Here is an 18,816-nt window from a genome sequence, read left to right on the forward strand (position 1 = left end):
AACTACATACTTATAATTTCACTTGTTCTGCATACATGCACAGCTTTTAAAAAGGTCAACGCTGCTTGATCATTCCTTGTATGAATAACTATTTTATCTCTCATTTATAAACTGCACAACTCAATAAATTTAGTCTTTGGCTTGAGTCCAACTTATCTATAGTCCCAGCTGAGTTTAGTGTTGGATCCAAGTAATGAACAACTGATGAACAGCGCAAGGTTCTTTCTAGACGCACAACAATTCTTGAAGTTCTAACCACTGCTCTCTGTCCTTCCCCTCATCTAGAAAATTAAAAATATTATATCCCTTTAAGGTATTTTCCCCAAAAACATGCAGGAATTTGGCACACTATTTTTTCAGGCTTTTTGGCTAGTCCACTTGCAGTGAAGAATAAATCAAATGTCTGGATCCAAATATTCCAGCTTTGAGTTAAACTTCCTTGCGGTGATATAATTTCTGATGGTTACAGCTGAATAATTTTGCACTGTGAATTACACTTATGCACAGCCAAACATGCAAATATTTTTAAAAATTCACTACTACTTTTCTGTAGGCATATTTATCCCACTTCTCCAGGTAGCATACAAATGCTTGAGGCCTACTTAACTTGTTTATTCAGACTGTGCAAAGCAGGATATGCAGCTTTCTGTAGTGTACTTGTTAGCACATCTGAAGTTATACACCCATATACCATACTCTCATTCCCCTGATTCAGGAAGCTTTGCTTCCTGCACTCCCTTAAATTTCCAAGGCAGCACCAGTACTGGCGAAACAGCAGTTTAGCTGAAGTGAGGTGTAAATGAAGCAGTTACTGATATCACAGTTACCAGCTTAAAGTCACTTGTGCAGTTAATTTTTATTACAGAATACTGCAGCTACAGCTTTCTCTTATATTTGGGGAAATATAGTAAACTTACTGCATATAACTACAAATTACTCCTTGTAACTCATCAAAGTCATTAGTAAGAAGAACAAAATGAGACTACCACCTATTTGCACCCTAAAATAATTCCCTGACCTACTCCAACAAATCACTACAAAAGCCGTTGTAAAACTTAGCAAATAAACCAAGAGAAAGCTATAAAACCTAATTTACTGACAAAATAACTAAATAAAACTAGTAAGTATTAAAAAGATGTAGCATGATTCCTTCAAAATGAAAGGGCATTTTGTTACTTATTTTAATTCAGTAGCAAACTATTCAATTTTCTAATGGCATTTAACTACATAACTGTGTAAAGTAACTTGAATAGCTTATCTCTAGGGTGTAGCTGTATGACTTCTAATCCACATACTAGTAATAACAGCAGAAGGGTAACATTTGCTTTCACATCCCAGTCTAGGAACAGACATCAGTATGCAGGTCCTACATGAATTTGCTTTTAAAAACACGTAAACAATGGTCACACATCAAGCACGGTAAGAAATGCAACATGCTCAATGAAAACACTGTGCTTTTTTCAACACTTGATACCTGCAATAACTGTAACTTTACATTAGAACTAAAGGCTAAGCACTCATCAGGCAATACTCCAAATGATTAAGTAGATATTTCTACAACAGCATATGAGGAGCTTCTCAAGGGTTTGTATTTACAAAGAAGAGCTGCACCCTTGTGCATTACTAACAATCAGGAGTTTATTTCATAGGGTGGCTAATGGCTAAGATCTGCATTACATATTGTCTCTGAAGCCCCACATCTTTCATGGAGCTGCTGATTAGCACTGTGTTGTGGACTATTTATCTAAGAAGCCCAGCAAAGTCTCTCAAATCTCACTAAGAAAATCTAAACCTTAGGAAGCTCAGATACATAAAATGCAAATACATAGCCCAAACCCTTCACACTAAGCTCATACTGCAACCCAGTCACAGTAATATTTTGGTACTATAGTCAGGAATACACAGTGGCTGGGGGTTTACTACATGTAACATATCTCCAAAACACAGTAGAAACATACTAAAAACAAACAACCTCAGCATCTTTCTTTCAATTACTAAATGAAAGGTCCATAAAATAGAAATGTACATCACAGGTCTCTGCATGAAATAAGTAACTGTAACTTACTGTGAAAAAAAATCAGAAATCCAAGATAAACAAGTCAGCACTCACTAAGAAACACCAAGATATAATGCCACTATCCAACATTCTCACTGACCAACAAAATAAAACAGCAGACTTAATGAGAGACTGACTTCTCCAGGAATGGCACGTACATTTATAAACAATTTCCTAATTTTCAGTTCATGACCAGGACCTGGTGCCATAAGTAAGGGATTCAGTACCTGTAAACAAGATGTGACATGTCCGAACAGCATGCCAGCTGTACAGTGACTGATCGCCACCTTTTGCCATGATAAGAACAAGTACTTAGTACTTTCTGCCTTACAATGTCTTGCTTACACATATGCAAACTATACCCACAAAAGTGATAAATCTGATCAAACACTTAGGTGGAGACAGTTTTTCTAAATGCCTAAAGTTTAAAAGAAAGGAACTGGCCATCTTGAAATCTTTCTCTTCACAGAGAGCAAATACATCTTTACCATTAAGTGAAATATGGTTTTAAAGACCTTAACTCAATACCTGATTTACCTGGGTTCGACTCCTTTACCTGCTGCAGAACAAAACAAACAGGAGGTGATTTCTCAGTATTTCTGTGAGATTACATAAAAGCAAGTCTAACACAAAAATGTCCCAGAATTAGAACACTTAACAACCTTACACTCTCTTTAAAAATACAGCATCTACAGAAGTACTGACCTATCACAACTCTTATTTTTTTGCTCTTCTTCAATCATCGGTCTCAGTTTCTTATAATTAAGCCATACATCCCCTGCAAACAAAAGTAATTATTTTTTTTGCTCTTTTGTTTCCTATTTAGAACCACTTTTAACTTTATAAAACATATTATCTTTCCCTTTAGTCCTACCTATACTTTTTATTTCAATTTCCCATGTATAAATATAAGTCACTCATCTTCCTTCTAACAATGTACATTAATTACTTCCTTGTTCTCTTCGAGCACCATAATGTGACCAAAAGTGGTTTGTCTAACCAGACATCCTCTGCATTCTCTGTAAAAAGCTTCTCTACCTTGTCCTAATCCTCCACCCAAAACAGATCTCTCATCTTGAGATTCAGCAATTCCATTATTAATATTCTCCATATATAGCAAATTGACAGTCACTGTACACAGTCCACAATTCTCCTACCACTGGATATATGTTCTGCCTGGATAGGGCCATCATCCAGACATTCATGAGGATTCCCTTTGTTCTTCCTTGCATTCAGTCAGTCTGCTGTCAGTGCACACCACTGTCCAAGCAAGTCTCACTTGCGCCACCCCCCCCCCCCCCGTGCAAAGAACTACACACTGCATATCACCCAGAAATTTCACATACATCATCTAGGATGCAAGCTATGGGAAGTTTCTATTTTTAGCCCTAACCCACCTCTGGTAAGCACCTTCATCACCTCAAGGATTACCAATGCCCTGCTATCCTATGCATGCATGTTCCTTCATAAAGGCTATCATCTCTGGCTTGGGTAGTCACTGCTCAAGTGATTCCTAGTATGTACACCTGCTTTCCATGCTCTCGGACTCTGCCCTAGTACTGAAGCAGCAGAAGTATAGTCTGGGAACCATCACACCTTGCCCCACCAGGATGGGTGAGCAACAACCACTCGTTTCTTATTGTCTTCACTCCAGCTCATGTGCCCAAGCTATTAACAGGACTTTGGTGGTACAGATTGTACTCAGGGCATCTACTTTTGCATCACAAAACCAAAAACTTGAATAACTTGATAGAATTCAGAAAAGAAATCTTTATTTATACAAAACACAAAATGACCCAGAGAGACAGCCAACTTCAAACATTACAAGACATCTCACTTTATTTCTCATTATTGTCTTTTTATCTGACCCACATTTTATGCCCACATCCTTTATCTCGTCTAATTCTTTTCAACTGTGTGTGGTAGTAACTTTACTTTCTCTGCAAGCATTCACAGTTTTTAATAATTTCTTGTCTGTTTTGCTTAATAACCAGTCCCTTATTTCATAATGTTTTATACCACAAAACATTTGCAGTTCATTAATGAATCACACTAATCACCAAATTCACATTCTTTGCCTCTATTCTTCAGCCTGGTAAGATAAGCCTCTATATGACCCCAAGCTCTTATAATTCTTTCCCGGGTCACAACAATTCCCATCCTTTTCTCTAAACTCTGCTCGCCTGCCTTTCTTGTCTTCACGGAAAGTAAGAACGTTATAAATATCTTTAAAGCTTCTTCTTCATACTCCTCAGATAATTAACTCACTGTGAGGAACAAAATGACTTTTGGGTTACAAGAGTTTTTTATTTTCTGATACCTTCCTGTGTAGTAAGACAATTTCAGGGAGTTCCTGCTTAAGTTTTTTTCTTGTTAAGAATTACATACATTTCTGGTATATTTCTTCTGACAGATGCATTTCTTCAGGTCAGCAAACATGTCCTCATTCTGACAGCACATAATGCCAGGATGTATAACACGTAACAGAGAGACAATGAAGATGTGTTCTAGATGCCGTGATGTATGTATTCAAATGTAACTTTCTAGGACTTGCGCCATATGTGATATACACAATAATGTTATCTCACTGTAACTGAAGCTTTCTACACCATAAAGTGCAACTCAAGTCTTCAAAAATTCTCCATTCCCCCTCCTTACAGTGTTTTTCAGAGATGCTTTTTGTTAATTCAATTCTGCTTTTTATTTATCTTTCTCTTACTGTAATCTGTTACACTTCCTCGAGGGGTTCTACTTCCTCACTTTTGCAAAACACTACATTAACATCTTCAAGTCCCCAATTTTCTGCTAATTTCTGTGGAATTAATCACATTCTGGTTAATAAAGCTATTTCAATGCATATACTGCACAAAGTATGGACAATTATTCATAGTCCCATTTCACTATGATGCATATATTTTACACGGTTAATTACCAGCTATAATGGTAGTTCATTCACCCCAAACACAGACTGCCCTTGACTCCTTTACCTTTGCCAGTACAAATTAGATTCTTGAAATGCTGCAATGTTGCACTTTACTAATTTTGCCCAAAGCTCCTACTATATTTCATTTCTCTTTCTTAGCTAATACTAAATCATGCTTAAAACAAGCATTTATTTTCCTCTTACAATAACATTACAGATTGTGAAGCTTTTCAAATGCAAAACTTCCTTTCTACTTTTTTCAAAATGTTCCAATGTGTTACACAGAATCAACTCAGTCTCAAAACGTACATCATATTTTGATTCTAAACACGCACACACACTAGCATTAATACCAAGAATATTTTGTTTTAAGTGCTGGTAATATTTTCCCCGCAAAAATTACAAACTGAGTGTGGAGTACTCCTTTCCTAGCTATACGAACAGCAAAACATTCCTTTTCTGTGTAGACTTAATCCTCTACATCATTGCTTCATTACCTGTTAGTACAGCTTCTATAAAACAAATATCCTACATTTTTTGTCAGCTATCACTTACTTCAGTAACACTTTTTGCCTTGTTCACTCTTCTAAATTCTGTATATCTTCATTTCATATCTCAATCTCTCTTGCAAATAACATCTCCTCGTCTGCTATTCACAATGTCTTCACATTGTCTTCTAGTCTGTTTCTAGCTCATCCATTGCACCATAAAAGGTGCAATCAGCTATGCTTTTATTGAAAACACCTCACAACTGCTTGCTTCCAATTTCAGCAGATGCAGTGTCACTAACTTTTCTCCTGTCAAAATCTTCTTTTGCATCAGAGAAATTTTGTTCTTAACCATCCTATTTTCTCTTAACAGCAGTGCTCCAAACGATCAATATCTCAGTAAGGAATCTCTGGCAGCAGCTCTAAAGTTTTACCAGATTATTTATCTCTGTTTTAGCATTATCCATTGAATAACTTAATTTTTCTCTTAATCTATATAAAATATCCCACATGTTTTCCTGGAAACAGACCACATGTCTAATTGCACACACCCATTTAAAACAGATAACAGCTCTGGGAAGGATGCAGAGTTAACAGACAGATCAATTTAAGATGTTGTAAAGTAGCTTCTACGCTTGACTTCAATTGTTCAATATGCATGCCCGAAGTGCTGTTTTTTTTTTTTTTGAACAAGAAAGACAGACAGACACTAGGAACTATAAGCTTAGGTAGCTGTACACTGAAAAGGAGAAAAAAGACTGCAGTATGACACAATATACAGTTCTAAACATGTCCACCCATCCATCCGTCCGTCACCCCTTTTTCCCATTTTTGTACATGGGGTCAGGGTGCCACTTCAACAGTGATAATCATCTAGAGACCACCGGGTGGCTAGTATACCACACACACACACACACACACACACACACACACACACACACACACACACACACACACACACACACACACACACACACACACACACACACACACACACACACACACACACACACACACACACACACACACACACACACACTCATACCTACAGCTAACTTAAAGTGTCCAAATTCACCTACTGCTTGTCTTCAAAATGTGGGACTGGAGCAACAACAGAAAACCCATGCAAACACAGACAGGATATGCAGACTCTGCACAAAAGACACCCCAGCCAAGAATCAAATCGGAGAACCTTTTGTTGTACGGTGACAACACTACCTGCTCCATCACTGTGCCACCCTACACGGTACAGATCCTGTACATTTCTATACATGCATCTGCCATTAAAAGCTCATTCAGTTAAGCCAGAAGTTTCTTCTGGTTCTACAAAGTTCTCAATTAAAAACAGAAAGCTCATGAATGACCTCAAAAAAAAAAAAAAAAAAAAACAAACAAAAAAAAAAAAAAACAGTACTACACTAAAGTAAATAAGCATCACTTCTCTTGAAAACTGTGATAAACTTTATGGCATCATAACAAAAAAAATGGTACCTGATATTATTTTGGGAGTCTGGATTTCAACAAAACCTTTCTGAATAAGTGTTTCTCGGAAAAGCTGACAAACGCCAGATTGCAATCGGAAGATGGCTTGACTTGTTGTAGTCTACAAGAAAAAAAAAAAAGGAAGAAATGTAATTCCACTGCTTGGAAAAACAATAAATGTTTTGACACTTTTTTTAATTCAAAACAGCAGTGCCTGTATGTATCACAGGAACATTTTAAGACTTTACTCCTGATGTGAAGAATTTTGGGTGTTCTGCAGTTTCATACCAGGACAAGTGAAATGAAAGTGCACTTCCTGTCTCCACATACTAAAATAGGAGCGTATAAGTCATTCCACACATGGAACTTGATTTAAACAGAACTAAAAAAGATTCAACTAAATGAGAATGGCGACACTTTGTAAACCCTTGGAGCAGCAGACAACCAAAAGGATAATGCAAGAACTGATAAACTGATCCAGACACACAGAACCTGAGAAATTAACTGAAGTATCTAACTATAGGGATGTGATGATAAGCATCCTTTAGATCTAATGTTACCATAAAACTCAAAACAGGGATGACAACATTTTGAATTTTGGCACTTTCTCAAACAGGTTGAGAGAGGAAAGTTCTAGAAGTGGTCATCATGAAAGCTCTTTGTTTGGAACGAGAAACATTCTAGAGTAGAAACTTTTCCCCCTTTGATCTAAAGGCAGCAGTTCCATGATTCCTACGGTCAGAGCAAGTGTTCAATAACCTGAGGAGAAAAACTCTGGCTTGGAGGGTTGAGAGGAATTCTCATGAAAAAGGGTATGTTGTATCCAGTGCCAACTGTAACCCTCCTGAACTAATTTTGTTACCAAAGAGTATGACATGCACTGCTGTCAAAGGAGAACATTGAAAGACAGTTTCTGGGGTAGATTTAGAGCTATGGGGGTTGCTGGCACAGTCATTCTGATGGCCTAGACTGTCCCTTTTTTTAAAAAGATCCATGTTTTTGTTGTTGCAGTTACACTCCTGCCATCTATTTTTTCCCTACTTGCCAGGAGGTGACAGGGATTGCTTATTTTGTATTTTAACGGGAGTAGAGGACTTGAGAGATTTGTAATGGGAGACTTGAAAAATCTTAAGAAACTCTGTGAATTAATTTCCTTCTTTCATCAGACAGATTGAGGACCTGAGCAGCAAAAGGGCAAACAAACCTCCTTATCCAAAGAAAAGTTTAAAATCTCAAACTTTTGGTTACATAACCAGACATACCTCCTCAAAACTGTAGTGGTGGCTTTAAACACATTATATGCACAGTCATACATACATACTCTTCAAAGCATGTTTAGATACTTGGGATAGATTTGAAATAACAGAATTCACAGAACTGACATAGTGGATACATTCTGAAGGAAGTGTGGCAGAGTATTTCATTCAACTGTCTACATAACTAAGAAAAAATGTTCACATATGTGCTTGGTAGTTAAGCATTACGTAAGCTAAAGCAGAAGAGAACATATTCTTGCTGAATTTGTCCAATATCTTACTTTTTTTATCTACAGGAGAAGGATTAGTACTTTTTAACACCTTTATTAAATTACCATGTAAGGCATAGGCATACATACATTAATAGAAAAGAAAATAAACCACATTATTTTGTAATGCATTATACATTACATATATTTTCATTCTTTATTAAAAAGTTATGTTCTTGCCATAAGGTTCCATCTGGGTTGTTGCTTCATTTGTCTTCAACCTGTGGGGTTTCAGGTCAGTCCTCAGATCTGACTCAGCCATGTACTCCAGCCTTGGAGCTGAAAACTGAGCTCCTTCTCTCCTACCCACAATGCCCCATTCTTCCTCTACCCCTCAGATCAAGTTTGTTGCTGCTAAGAAAAAACATTACCTAAACACAACCAAGTGGCAGCCACACCATACAGCAGAATACATCAAAGGCTCGAATGATACAGTTGTGAGAGACCCCAGTGTACCTCTGCCAAATCCTCCCAGGACTTGAGAAAGGGGGAAAGGTTGAAGACAAATGAAGCAATAACTCAGATGGAACGTTATGCTAAGAACACAACTTTTTTATCTGAAGTTGTTGTTTTCATTTAGTCTTCAACCTGTGGAACCCAGCTACATAATCCCTGAGTGGCCCTCAAGGAAGGACATTCCAAAGCATGGCAGAGCAAAAGGAGGCCCTGTTCCTAGAACAGACATCCAATTCATAATGGGAAATGAAGGTGTGAGAGGAAGACCAAGTAGCTGCTGAACAAATGTCATCAATTGGAACTCTGGGCCAAAAGGCTGCGGATGTGGATAAAGACCTAGTGGAATGGGCCTTGATCTGATTTGGTACAGGAATTCCTTTATTAGAATATGCCAGTGCAATACCTTTGAGATCAAATTAGCTAAAGTCACTTCAGTTATTAGTCTTCCTAATCTGGAGCTAGCAAAGGAAACAAAAAGTTGTTCTGATTTTCTGATGTTTTTTTGTCGTATCCAAGCAAATACATAGCTGTGTATGTGGACATCAAGTAGATGAAGCTTGTATTCTCCCTTGTTTTCAAAATTAGGAAAGAAGACTGGGAGATTAATAACTTGGTTGATGTTGGCCTCTGAAGCAGCCTTGGAAAGAAAGGAAGGACTAGTGTGAAGAGTCACTCTGTCCTTGTGGAACACAAGATAAGGGGGTTTAATGGAAGGCTTGAAGTTCCAAAACCCTCTTAGCAGAGGCGATAGCCACTAAGAAGGCCGTCTTCCAAGACAAACTGTAAATCAACTGTTGTAGCTGGTTTAAAGGGAGTAGAAACCAGGGCTTGTAACACCAAAGTGAGGTCGGGGGGAACAAAGCATCTTTTACTGTAGACGAAATAGAAAGGTGCCCCTCAAAAAAGCCTAACATATTTTCGCGGATACCAAAGACGTAGAGTCTTCCCCAATATAGAAATTCGAGATTGCTGCCAACTGCACCTTGACTACAGAAAAACTAGCTCCACTGTTAAAGATGTTAGCCAAGGAATCCAGAATAGCTGGAACAGGAGCAGTGAAAGGGTCTAGCTGATGCTGTCACGCCCAAATAGAAAATCTCTTTCAATTGCTGGAATAAATTTTCCTGGTAGAGGCCTTATAAGCTGCAATCAAAATCTTCTGAACAGGAGAGGATAGCCCAGGAGTTCTAGCCATCAATGGAAGTAGAGTAGCCAAGCGGTTAGCTTCAGGCTGAGAACATCTGGATGTTAATTGTCTGAAGGGTGGGACAGAAGATTCAGGATGGGATCGAAAGTCCAAGGAGGACACACAAGGTGAGACCACAGGAAGGGGAACCAAACTTGTCAAGGCCAGAACGGGGCAATGAGGATGACTTTGCACTTCAACCTCTGAACTTTCTGGAAGAATTTGGGTATCAGGGGAAGAGGAGGATAGGCATAAAGAAGACCGGGGAGCCAAGCATGGATCAGAGCATCTTTGGGGGACTCCACCAGAGGGGGGATCAGGGCAAAATATTCACTGCACTTGGCGCTGGAAGGAGAGTTGAAGAGACTGCAGCAAGGCTGACCCCACTTCTGAAAGATCATGTTTGCCACTGAAGGGTTGAGAGACCACTCATGAGGCATCAGAATGGTTCTGCTGAGCTTGTCCGCTAGAATGTTTGACTTTCCTGGAATGTATGTTGCTACAAGAAGGCAGCTGGATGAGCTTGCCCACTCCCACAATCTCATGGCTTCTCAACATAGGGGGTAAGATTTGGTTCCTGCCTGCTTGTTGATGTATCAGACAACTGACATAGTCTGTCTGGATGGCAATTATCCCTATGGGAAGGGAGGCATGAAGAGCTTGCAATGCTAAAAGGACCACCCTCATCTCCAGGACATTTATATACAAATTGGTCTCTAGGTGGGACCAGGTGCCTTGGACCATCCAACCCCGCCAATGCCCCCCCCCCCCATGAGTTGGGAAGCATCCGTGGTCACCATGGCCTTGGGAGGAGAGGGAATGACCGGTCGTCCTAAGTACAGATCCTGAGATCGAAGCCACCACAGAAGTGGCTCCTTGCAGATTCAAGATAGTTTTATGGGACAGTCCATGGGCAGTTTGAGAAAGGACCATTGCACAGCTAGGGTCCACTAAAATACTCTCATGTGAAGGTGAGCCATTGGTAGAAGAGTTATGGCAGTCGCAATCAACTTCACAGCTCTGAGAATGAGAAAGGCGGGGAAGAGTTATCGGAAAGAACGTGAATTACATGCAGCTGAAGGGAATGAATTCTGTCCTGTGAAAGAAGGGCCATACATCGTCTTGTATCCAGTCGAGCCCCTATAAAGTCAATGATCTGGACCAGATTCAACTTGGACTTTGAAAGATTGATGGTTATGCTCAAGGTCGAGGCTAAGTGAAGGAGAGAATCCCTGGCTTGCAGAAGTCAATGCTTGGTGGGAGCAGTGAGGAGCCAACTACCCAAATAAGGAAACATGCAGAATCCGAACAGTATCAGGTGAGCTGCAACTACTGCCATCACTTTGGTAAACACCCTGGGGGTTGTGGTCAGTCCAAAGGGGAGTACACCTTGAACTGAAAGGGTCTGGCTCCCAGCCAGAAGCGGAGGAACCTTCTGGAGCGTTTGACCATCTTGATGTGGTAATACGCATCCTGAAAGTCTACTTAGCACATCCAATCATCCGTCTGCAGAAAGGGCAGAATGGACTGTATTGCGACCATTCGGAATTTTGTTTTGGCAACCGACTTGTTTAGGGAAGTTTGGTCCAGAATTGGTCTGAAGTCCTCAGTTTTCTTAGGCACCAAAAAGAATCATGAATAGATGCCCAATCTGAACTGGTCTTGGGGGACGGACTGGATGACTCTTTTTCCAGCAGCTGCCGCCTCCCTTTGATTGGGTGGCACATTGGGGAGGTTTTCAGTCGGGCTTGGAGATTTGAAAAATGGGATGGTGTAACCTCTGGATATTATCTTTAACACCCAACAATTGGCAGTTAATAGCTTCCCAGGCTGTTGGGTGTAAGGAAAGATGTTCCCCCAACTGCCTCCAGAGTAGATAGTCGGGCAATCAATCAGGATTGCTGAAAAGGCTTGTCCAAAAATGTATCTTGAGACCCCTGATTTCTCAGACCCTCCCTGCCGCGATGGCGCAATGTCTGCCATTGGAATCATTTCCCCCTCTGCCTCTGGAGGAAAAGTCTGCCTGCAAGTCCTGGAAAGCACCTCGAGACTTTAGAAACCATAGCTTCTTACTGCCAATCTGATTCCTGGAATGGGACTGTTGTGGAGTAGAAAAGCATATTCCAATAGCAGACAAGATATTTCCTTCTTTCTCACACTGGGAGAGAGCGTCTCTAAACATGGGACCAACAACAGATGACCCATCAAACAGCAGGTTGATAAAGGATGCCTTGAAGGGTTCCAAGAATTCACAGTCACATCCAGGAGTGAAGCCTGATAGCAAAGTCTGAACCAGCTGCCCTTGAGGTACCCTCTGCCATGTGCGAAAGTAGCCTCATGGAAGTGTTGGAGGTAGAGCGGAAGGTGGCCATTCTGGAGGAGGAGATCTTCTTGTCCTCTCTTCAGACATGGAACCTGGGGCAGAATCAGAGATTTCCTTCATGAAGTCTCTCTGAAGTCTGATCACGTGTGCCAGACAACTCAGTATGCTCAGAGAAAAGATCACTAAAGAGTAGACCTGCTTACTGAATCTGTCCATCGCCCTAGACTCCCTGTCTGGGTGATGAACCTAAGAACTCTCCTGGGCCAGCTTTCTCTTTGTGGCTGCTGCTGCCACCACCACTGCATCTACCAGGACATCCTTACTTCAGTGCAGCCTAACCGGAGGGGGGCCCTAAGTATCCTATCTGGGTGCTTTGGTATGGGCACTACCATGTCCAGTTCCTTCCAAGCCCAAGCCCTGTGGAATATTAAGTCAATCAGGGTGGTCTGCAGGGGGGAAGCCCAGGATGTAGATGGGCCTGTTCCACAGGCTTCCAGGAACACAAATTCATCAGTTTGGTTTGTGGGCAAACCGCCCAGCTTTTTGTTGAAGAATCTCCATGATGTCCCCAAAGAGAGTCCTCCTCAGGTGAGGATCTGGGGGACACTTCTCCTTCATCCAAATCTGTGTCTTCGGTCAGGGATTCCGGTGGGGAATGTAAGTGCCTTCTTTTGTATGTATGCTTCTGGTGCGCCTCCTCGGGGTGATGCTTCGGGGAGGTGTCGGAAAACTCGGGCTGCTCCTGAAGAGAAGCCACCTGAAAGTTTCTTGGAACAGGCTGTCCTGAAGGAGACAGGAGAGAGGGATCTGGCATGACCAACTCAGAAAGGGCGGGGGGTCGGATCAGAGGGAGGGAGAGTTGAGACTCTAGTGGGGGCCAAGAGAACCCTTTCCACTACTTTGAATGCCGAGGAAGACCGAAACTCCAAGAACAACTCCGTCAAGGCCAAATCCACCGACATTGAAGCCTGACGAACCCCTGCCACTCCTGATGCCGAAGGTGGAGTCAGAGCCAAAGTGTTGAGACCTGAGGTGCCAAGAAGGAGGGACAGCCCCAAAAGCCTGGTAGCTGAAGCCAACTCCTTGGACCCGATGCTGGAGTTATGGATCTGAGACTCAGCTGGGCCCAAAGAAACCAGGGCCGCACTACTCAAGGTGAGGGCCGGTGTTGAAGTACAGGTACCTATCAACTCCATCTCAAAACTTGGGTTCCTCGGACCTGAGGGATACGAAGCCAAAAGGCAGATCAGTGAAGGAGAAATAGGCATGAAGGTAGGTTGTGTGCTCATGAGGGTGACGGAGCTGGCAAAACTCCTAACTGAAGTTGTGCCTTCAGAAATTTCCTCATCAACCTGTCCACCTCAAACACTGAGAGGGTCCGGGAGCACCTAGCAGAAGAAGCTGTTGACCCCAGCCTAGAGTGATGCCAGGCGATGTCAATAGAGGAGACTTCAGGAAACGGCCCATTGGCTCCAGAGAAAAACACAGAGATCAGAGCCAAGGGTAAGAAGCTGAAGTAGACTGGTGACTTTTGGCTGGAGGTTCTCCCGCAGGAACTGAAGCTCTGTCTGGACACCACTTCCTAGGCTCGTCCTTTTCCTTGCTCTTGTCGCTAGCTTTTATGGCGAGGGTTTGAGCTCCTGATGTAGAAACCACTGAAGGAGAAGAGGAGGTAAGGGAAAGACCCTTCAATATTAACTTATTCCTCCTGTCTATAAATGAGCGCTGATCAAAGCCGGCACACAGAGAAAATACAATTGTGTACTTACCATAAATGTAGATGTTCTAGTGTATTCACTGTTGCAGTCATCACATTTGGGTTATCCCTACCAGGGTAGCCCGTGGCCGGCCCGAACACCAGAGGCTTAGTATTTCTGCATTGGTTACTGTCGCATCAGGACTGACGTCAGGTCGTCAGTAGTATAAAGTAAGGCAGCTGACGCCATTACATCAGTTTTTCTTGCCCTAACCTGCCAGGAGCCCCCAAGTAGGAGGCAGGTTCTGGTGGAAGAACCCCACCAGTAGAAAGTAAATACCAATATGTCCCTTTGTAAGGAAAGAGAAGAAGGGGAGGAGGGAGGGAAGCAAGGACTGCAACAGTGAATACACTCGAACATCTACATTTATGGTAAGTGCACACAACTGTACTATGTTCTTAGTGTTTCACTGTTGCAGTCATCACATTTGGGTTGATTCCCAAAGCTGAGGAAATCAGTGGAAGCAGTCAAAGAAAAGTACAGTTTTGTACCTACCATAAATGTAGATGTTCGAAGATCCACATTGCTGCAGTCCTTACACTTGAGTAGTCCGCTGTCCTCGGTCGGCCCGAATATCAAAGTATAAGGCTGACGTCGGTCAAGGCGCATTAGACTGACATCAGGACGTCAGGGTACAAATGCGCATGACCGACGTCATATCCTCAGTCTTTTCTTGCCCCAGATGTCAGAAGACCCTAAAAGAAAGGTCAAAACCAAAAGACAGCAAACCACCAAGCAACCACCCTGCACTAACAATATGTACAATATATACAATAAATACAATATTTACAACCCACCCCACACAACCACCTCTAAAAACAGAGGGGAAGGAGGGAGGGTAAATTGGACTGCAGCAATGTGGATCTTCGAACATCTACATTTATGGTAGGTACAAAACTGTACTATGTTCTTCATCTCACATTGCTGCAGTCCTTACACTTGGGTAGAATCCCAAAGCAGAGGTAAGGGAGGATGGCAAAACTATAAAGCAGCAGGAGCTGCCAAAATGCCCTGTAAAATAGCAGTGGCAAAACCAGCCCTAGATTTAGAGTAAAGTGGAAGGTGATAATGCTTAGAGAAAGTATGCACTGAACTCCAAGTAGCTGCCTCCAAAATATCCTTAGTTGCCACCCCCCTTAAAAAAGCTGTTGAAGTAGCAGTAGCCCTAGTGGAATGAGGCCTAATCCCAGCTGGAATCTCCTTACCATGATGGGAATAACAGAAAGCAATGCAAAACCCAATCCACTTAGAAATAGTTTGTTTTGACACAGGCTTGCCCTGAGAACTCAAAGCAAAAGAAACAAATAACTGCTGAGACTGCCTGAATCCTTTAGTCCTACTCAAATAATAACGCAACTGCCTGTGTACATCTAAAGTGTGCAAAATCTTTTCCCCTTTATTTTGGGGATTTGCATAAAAAGTAGGCAAATGAATAGTTTGGTTTAAAGCCACACTAGAAACCACTTTAGGCATAAAGGAAGGATTAGTACGCAAAGATACCCTATCCTTATGGAAAATTAAGAAAGGCTCAACTGCCATAAGGGCCTGTAATTCAGAAACCCTTCTTGCAGAAGTAATGGCCAACAAAAAACTAAAATATTCCCCAACGGGGTACTTAGCCAACTTTGACTCGGTCTGAAACTCCGAATTCGAAAAATTTCAGAACGCCGAACGGCACTTGCAACGCTGCTTCTGCATCGGACCATGCGGCAAAAAAGACTGAGGATATGACGTCGGTCATGCGCATTTGTACCCTGACGTCCTGATGTCAGTCTAATGCGCCTTGACGACGTCAGCCTTATACTTTGATATTCGGGCCGACCGAGGACAGCGGACTACCCAAGTGTAAGGACTGCAGCAATGTGAGATGAAGAACATCTAGGGGCTGGCTAGGATGCCCTGCAAGACTGCAGATGCAAACCCTGCCCCGGATGTGGAGAAGAGAGGCAGGTGATAATGTTTGATAAAAGTGTGAACAGAGGTCCTGGTGGGGACTCCTCTGAGAAAGCTCCAGAGGTGGAGGTTGCTCTGGTAGAGTGAGTGCTGACCTCCATGGGGGGAGGCTTTCCATGTTGTTTGTAGCAGAAATGGATGCAGTGTGCTATCCATTTGGAAATGGTTTGTTTGGAGATGGCTTTGCCTTCTTCCCCTATAGCAAAGCTAAACAGCAATTGATCAGACATTCTGAAGGATTTAGTCCTGTCTAGATAGAATCTGAGTTGGCTGTGCACATCTAGAGAGTGCAGAATCTTTTCCCCTTTGTTCTGGGGATTAAGAAAAAAGTGGGCAAATGAATGGACTGGTTGAGAGCCACACTGGACACCACTTTGGGCATGAAGGATACCCTGTCAGCATGGAAGATGATGAAGGGGTCCACAGCCATGAGCGCTTGAAGCTCGGAGACTCTTCTGGCTGAAGTGAAGGCCAGAAGGAATGCTGTCTTCCAGGAGAGACATATTAACTCTGCAGAAGAAGCTGGTTCAAAAGGGGGAAGGGTGAGCTTTTCCAATACATAGTTAAGGTCCTAAGCTGGGACTGGTGCCCTTCTGGGTGGCCTCAAGTTGCTAGCTCCTCTTAGGAACCGTTTGATCAAAGGGTGGGAGAAAAGGGGCTGCTCAGTGGGAAAATGAGCAGAAATAGCAGAGGCATGATTTTTTATAGAGGAGAAAGAGAGGCCACTGTGTAGTAGGTCAGCTAAGTAATCCAGGATGAGAAGGAGGGAGGGCTGTGCTGCATTGGCTCCCTTAGCCTGGATCCAAGTGCCGAACCTTTTCCATTTGTCAGCATAAGACTTTCTAGTGCTAGGGCATCTGGCCTCACGGATAACATGTAGAACCTGTTTACTGAGGTTGGCAGATTGATCCGGGGTTAGGAAATAAGCCAAGCTGCCAAATTGAGTGTCTGCAATTGGGGATGCATGAATTCCCCTTCCCTCTGGGTCAGGAGGTTTGGAATTTGAGGAAGATGCTATGGTGGCAGTGGGGACAGGCTGCGCAGCAAGAGGTACCAGTGTTGGTGAGGCCAGTCTGGAGGTATAAGAATTGTCCTTGGTTTTTCCTCCTTTATTTTGAGCAGTACCCTGGGGATGAGAGGTAGTGGAGGAAAGGCATAGACCGATAGATTGACCCAGGGGAAGGACAGGGCATCCACTTTCCAAGCCATGCAGTGATGCTCCCTGGTGCAGAAATTGCTAAGCTGATGGTTGGTGTGGGAGGCAAAGAGGTCAACCTTCAGGGTGCCCCATTTCTGAGTTATTAGGGTGAAAGTTCTTCTGTTGAGCTGCCACTCATGTTGGTCCAGGAGATTTCTGCTTAATTGGTCTGCTAGAGAGTTGAGAGAGCCTGGTACGAATTGTGCTAACAGGTGCAGCTGCATGGCAGAGGCTGTGTGCCAAAGGGTCATGGCCAGCCCGCATAGAGGGTAGGAGAGAGTCCTTCCCTGCTTGTTGATATACCACATCACAGTGGTGTTGTCTGTTTTGATCAGGAGAGCCCCTGGGGAGAGAAGGGGTTTGAAAGCTATCAAGGCATGCTGGGCAGCCATAATCTCTTTTTGGTTGATATGCAGAGGGATTTGCTGCGGGCTCCATTGGCCCTGTATGCACCTGCCGTCCAGGTGTGCACCCCAAGCATAGTCTGATGAGTCTGTGATGAGGGTCTGGGCAGTTGTGGAAGCATGCTGTTGCCCACCAAAGAAAATATTTTCTGAGGCAAGGAATTATAGATACAAGAGTTTCCAGGTCTTGACAGTGTTGACACCAAAGGCTTTTTAGGTACCACTGAAGTTTCCTCATATGCAGTCTGGCATATGGAATGAGTAGTATGCAAGATGCCATGAACCCCAGAGCTTGCAGGATCTTCCTTGCAGATAACTGGGGCCTGGTGGCTAGTTGAGAGAACTAGGCTGTCAAGAAAATTTGTTTTTCTCGTGTAAGGAATGCCATCTGAGATGCTGTGTCCAGGCTTGCTCCCAGGAAGATAATCCTTTGGGTGGGCACCTGCTTGGATTTCTTTTCGTTGACTGTGTACCCCAGAGGTTAGTAGGGTCTTTACAAAGGCCAGGTGCTTGAGAAGCTTTTCCTGGCTGTCTGCCTGAATAAGGCAGTCGTCTAAGTATGGGTAAATCTGGACATTTCTTTGTCTGCAAAAGGCAATGGCCAGAGCCAGACATTTTGTGAAAACTCTGGGAGCAGTAGATAAGCCAAAGGTAAGTGCAGAAAACTGAAAGTGTTGAGATTCTACCTTGAAACTGAGATATTTCCTGCATGATTCCCTGATAGGAATGTGGAGGTAGGCCTCTCTTAGATCTAGGGTGGCTAGCCAAGCATCCCTGGAGAGCATGGGTAGCAGCTGCTGGAAGGTGAGCATTTTGAATTTTGGGATCACCAGGAAGGTGCTTAGAATGGATAGATCGAGGATGGGGCACCAGATTCCCTCTTTTCTGGGCACCAGAAAAAGTCTGGAGTAGAAACCTTGGCCTATCTGTTCTCCAAGAACATGCTCTACTGCCCTCACAGAAACAGGGAAAGGATTTGCTTTTGAGCCTCTGCCCACTGGTTTTGAGGTAGATCTGGGAACACTTTTGGGTTGGAAGGGTGTGGAAGGCAAATATGTATCCCAG

General features: G+C 42.7%; 1 protein-coding gene across 1 annotated transcript in view; it reads right to left on the bottom strand.

Moving 5' to 3' along the window:
* The window catches only part of DARS1 (aspartyl-tRNA synthetase 1), a gene marked incomplete in the record, with an annotated part of 1,501,614 nt that overhangs the window by 470,189 nt on the left and 1,012,609 nt on the right, over positions 1–18,816 (bottom strand). Inside the window, 1 exon segment of the mRNA XM_044074962.1 lies at positions 6,959–7,070. Within this exon segment, the coding sequence (XP_043930897.1) occupies positions 6,959–7,070 (112 nt within the window).

This window comes from Protopterus annectens, chromosome 6.part0 (genome assembly GCF_019279795.1).
Source record: "Protopterus annectens isolate FY-2018-M chromosome 6.part0, PAN1.0, whole genome shotgun sequence".
In the NCBI taxonomy this organism is placed as follows: Eukaryota; Metazoa; Chordata; order Ceratodontiformes; family Protopteridae; genus Protopterus; species Protopterus annectens.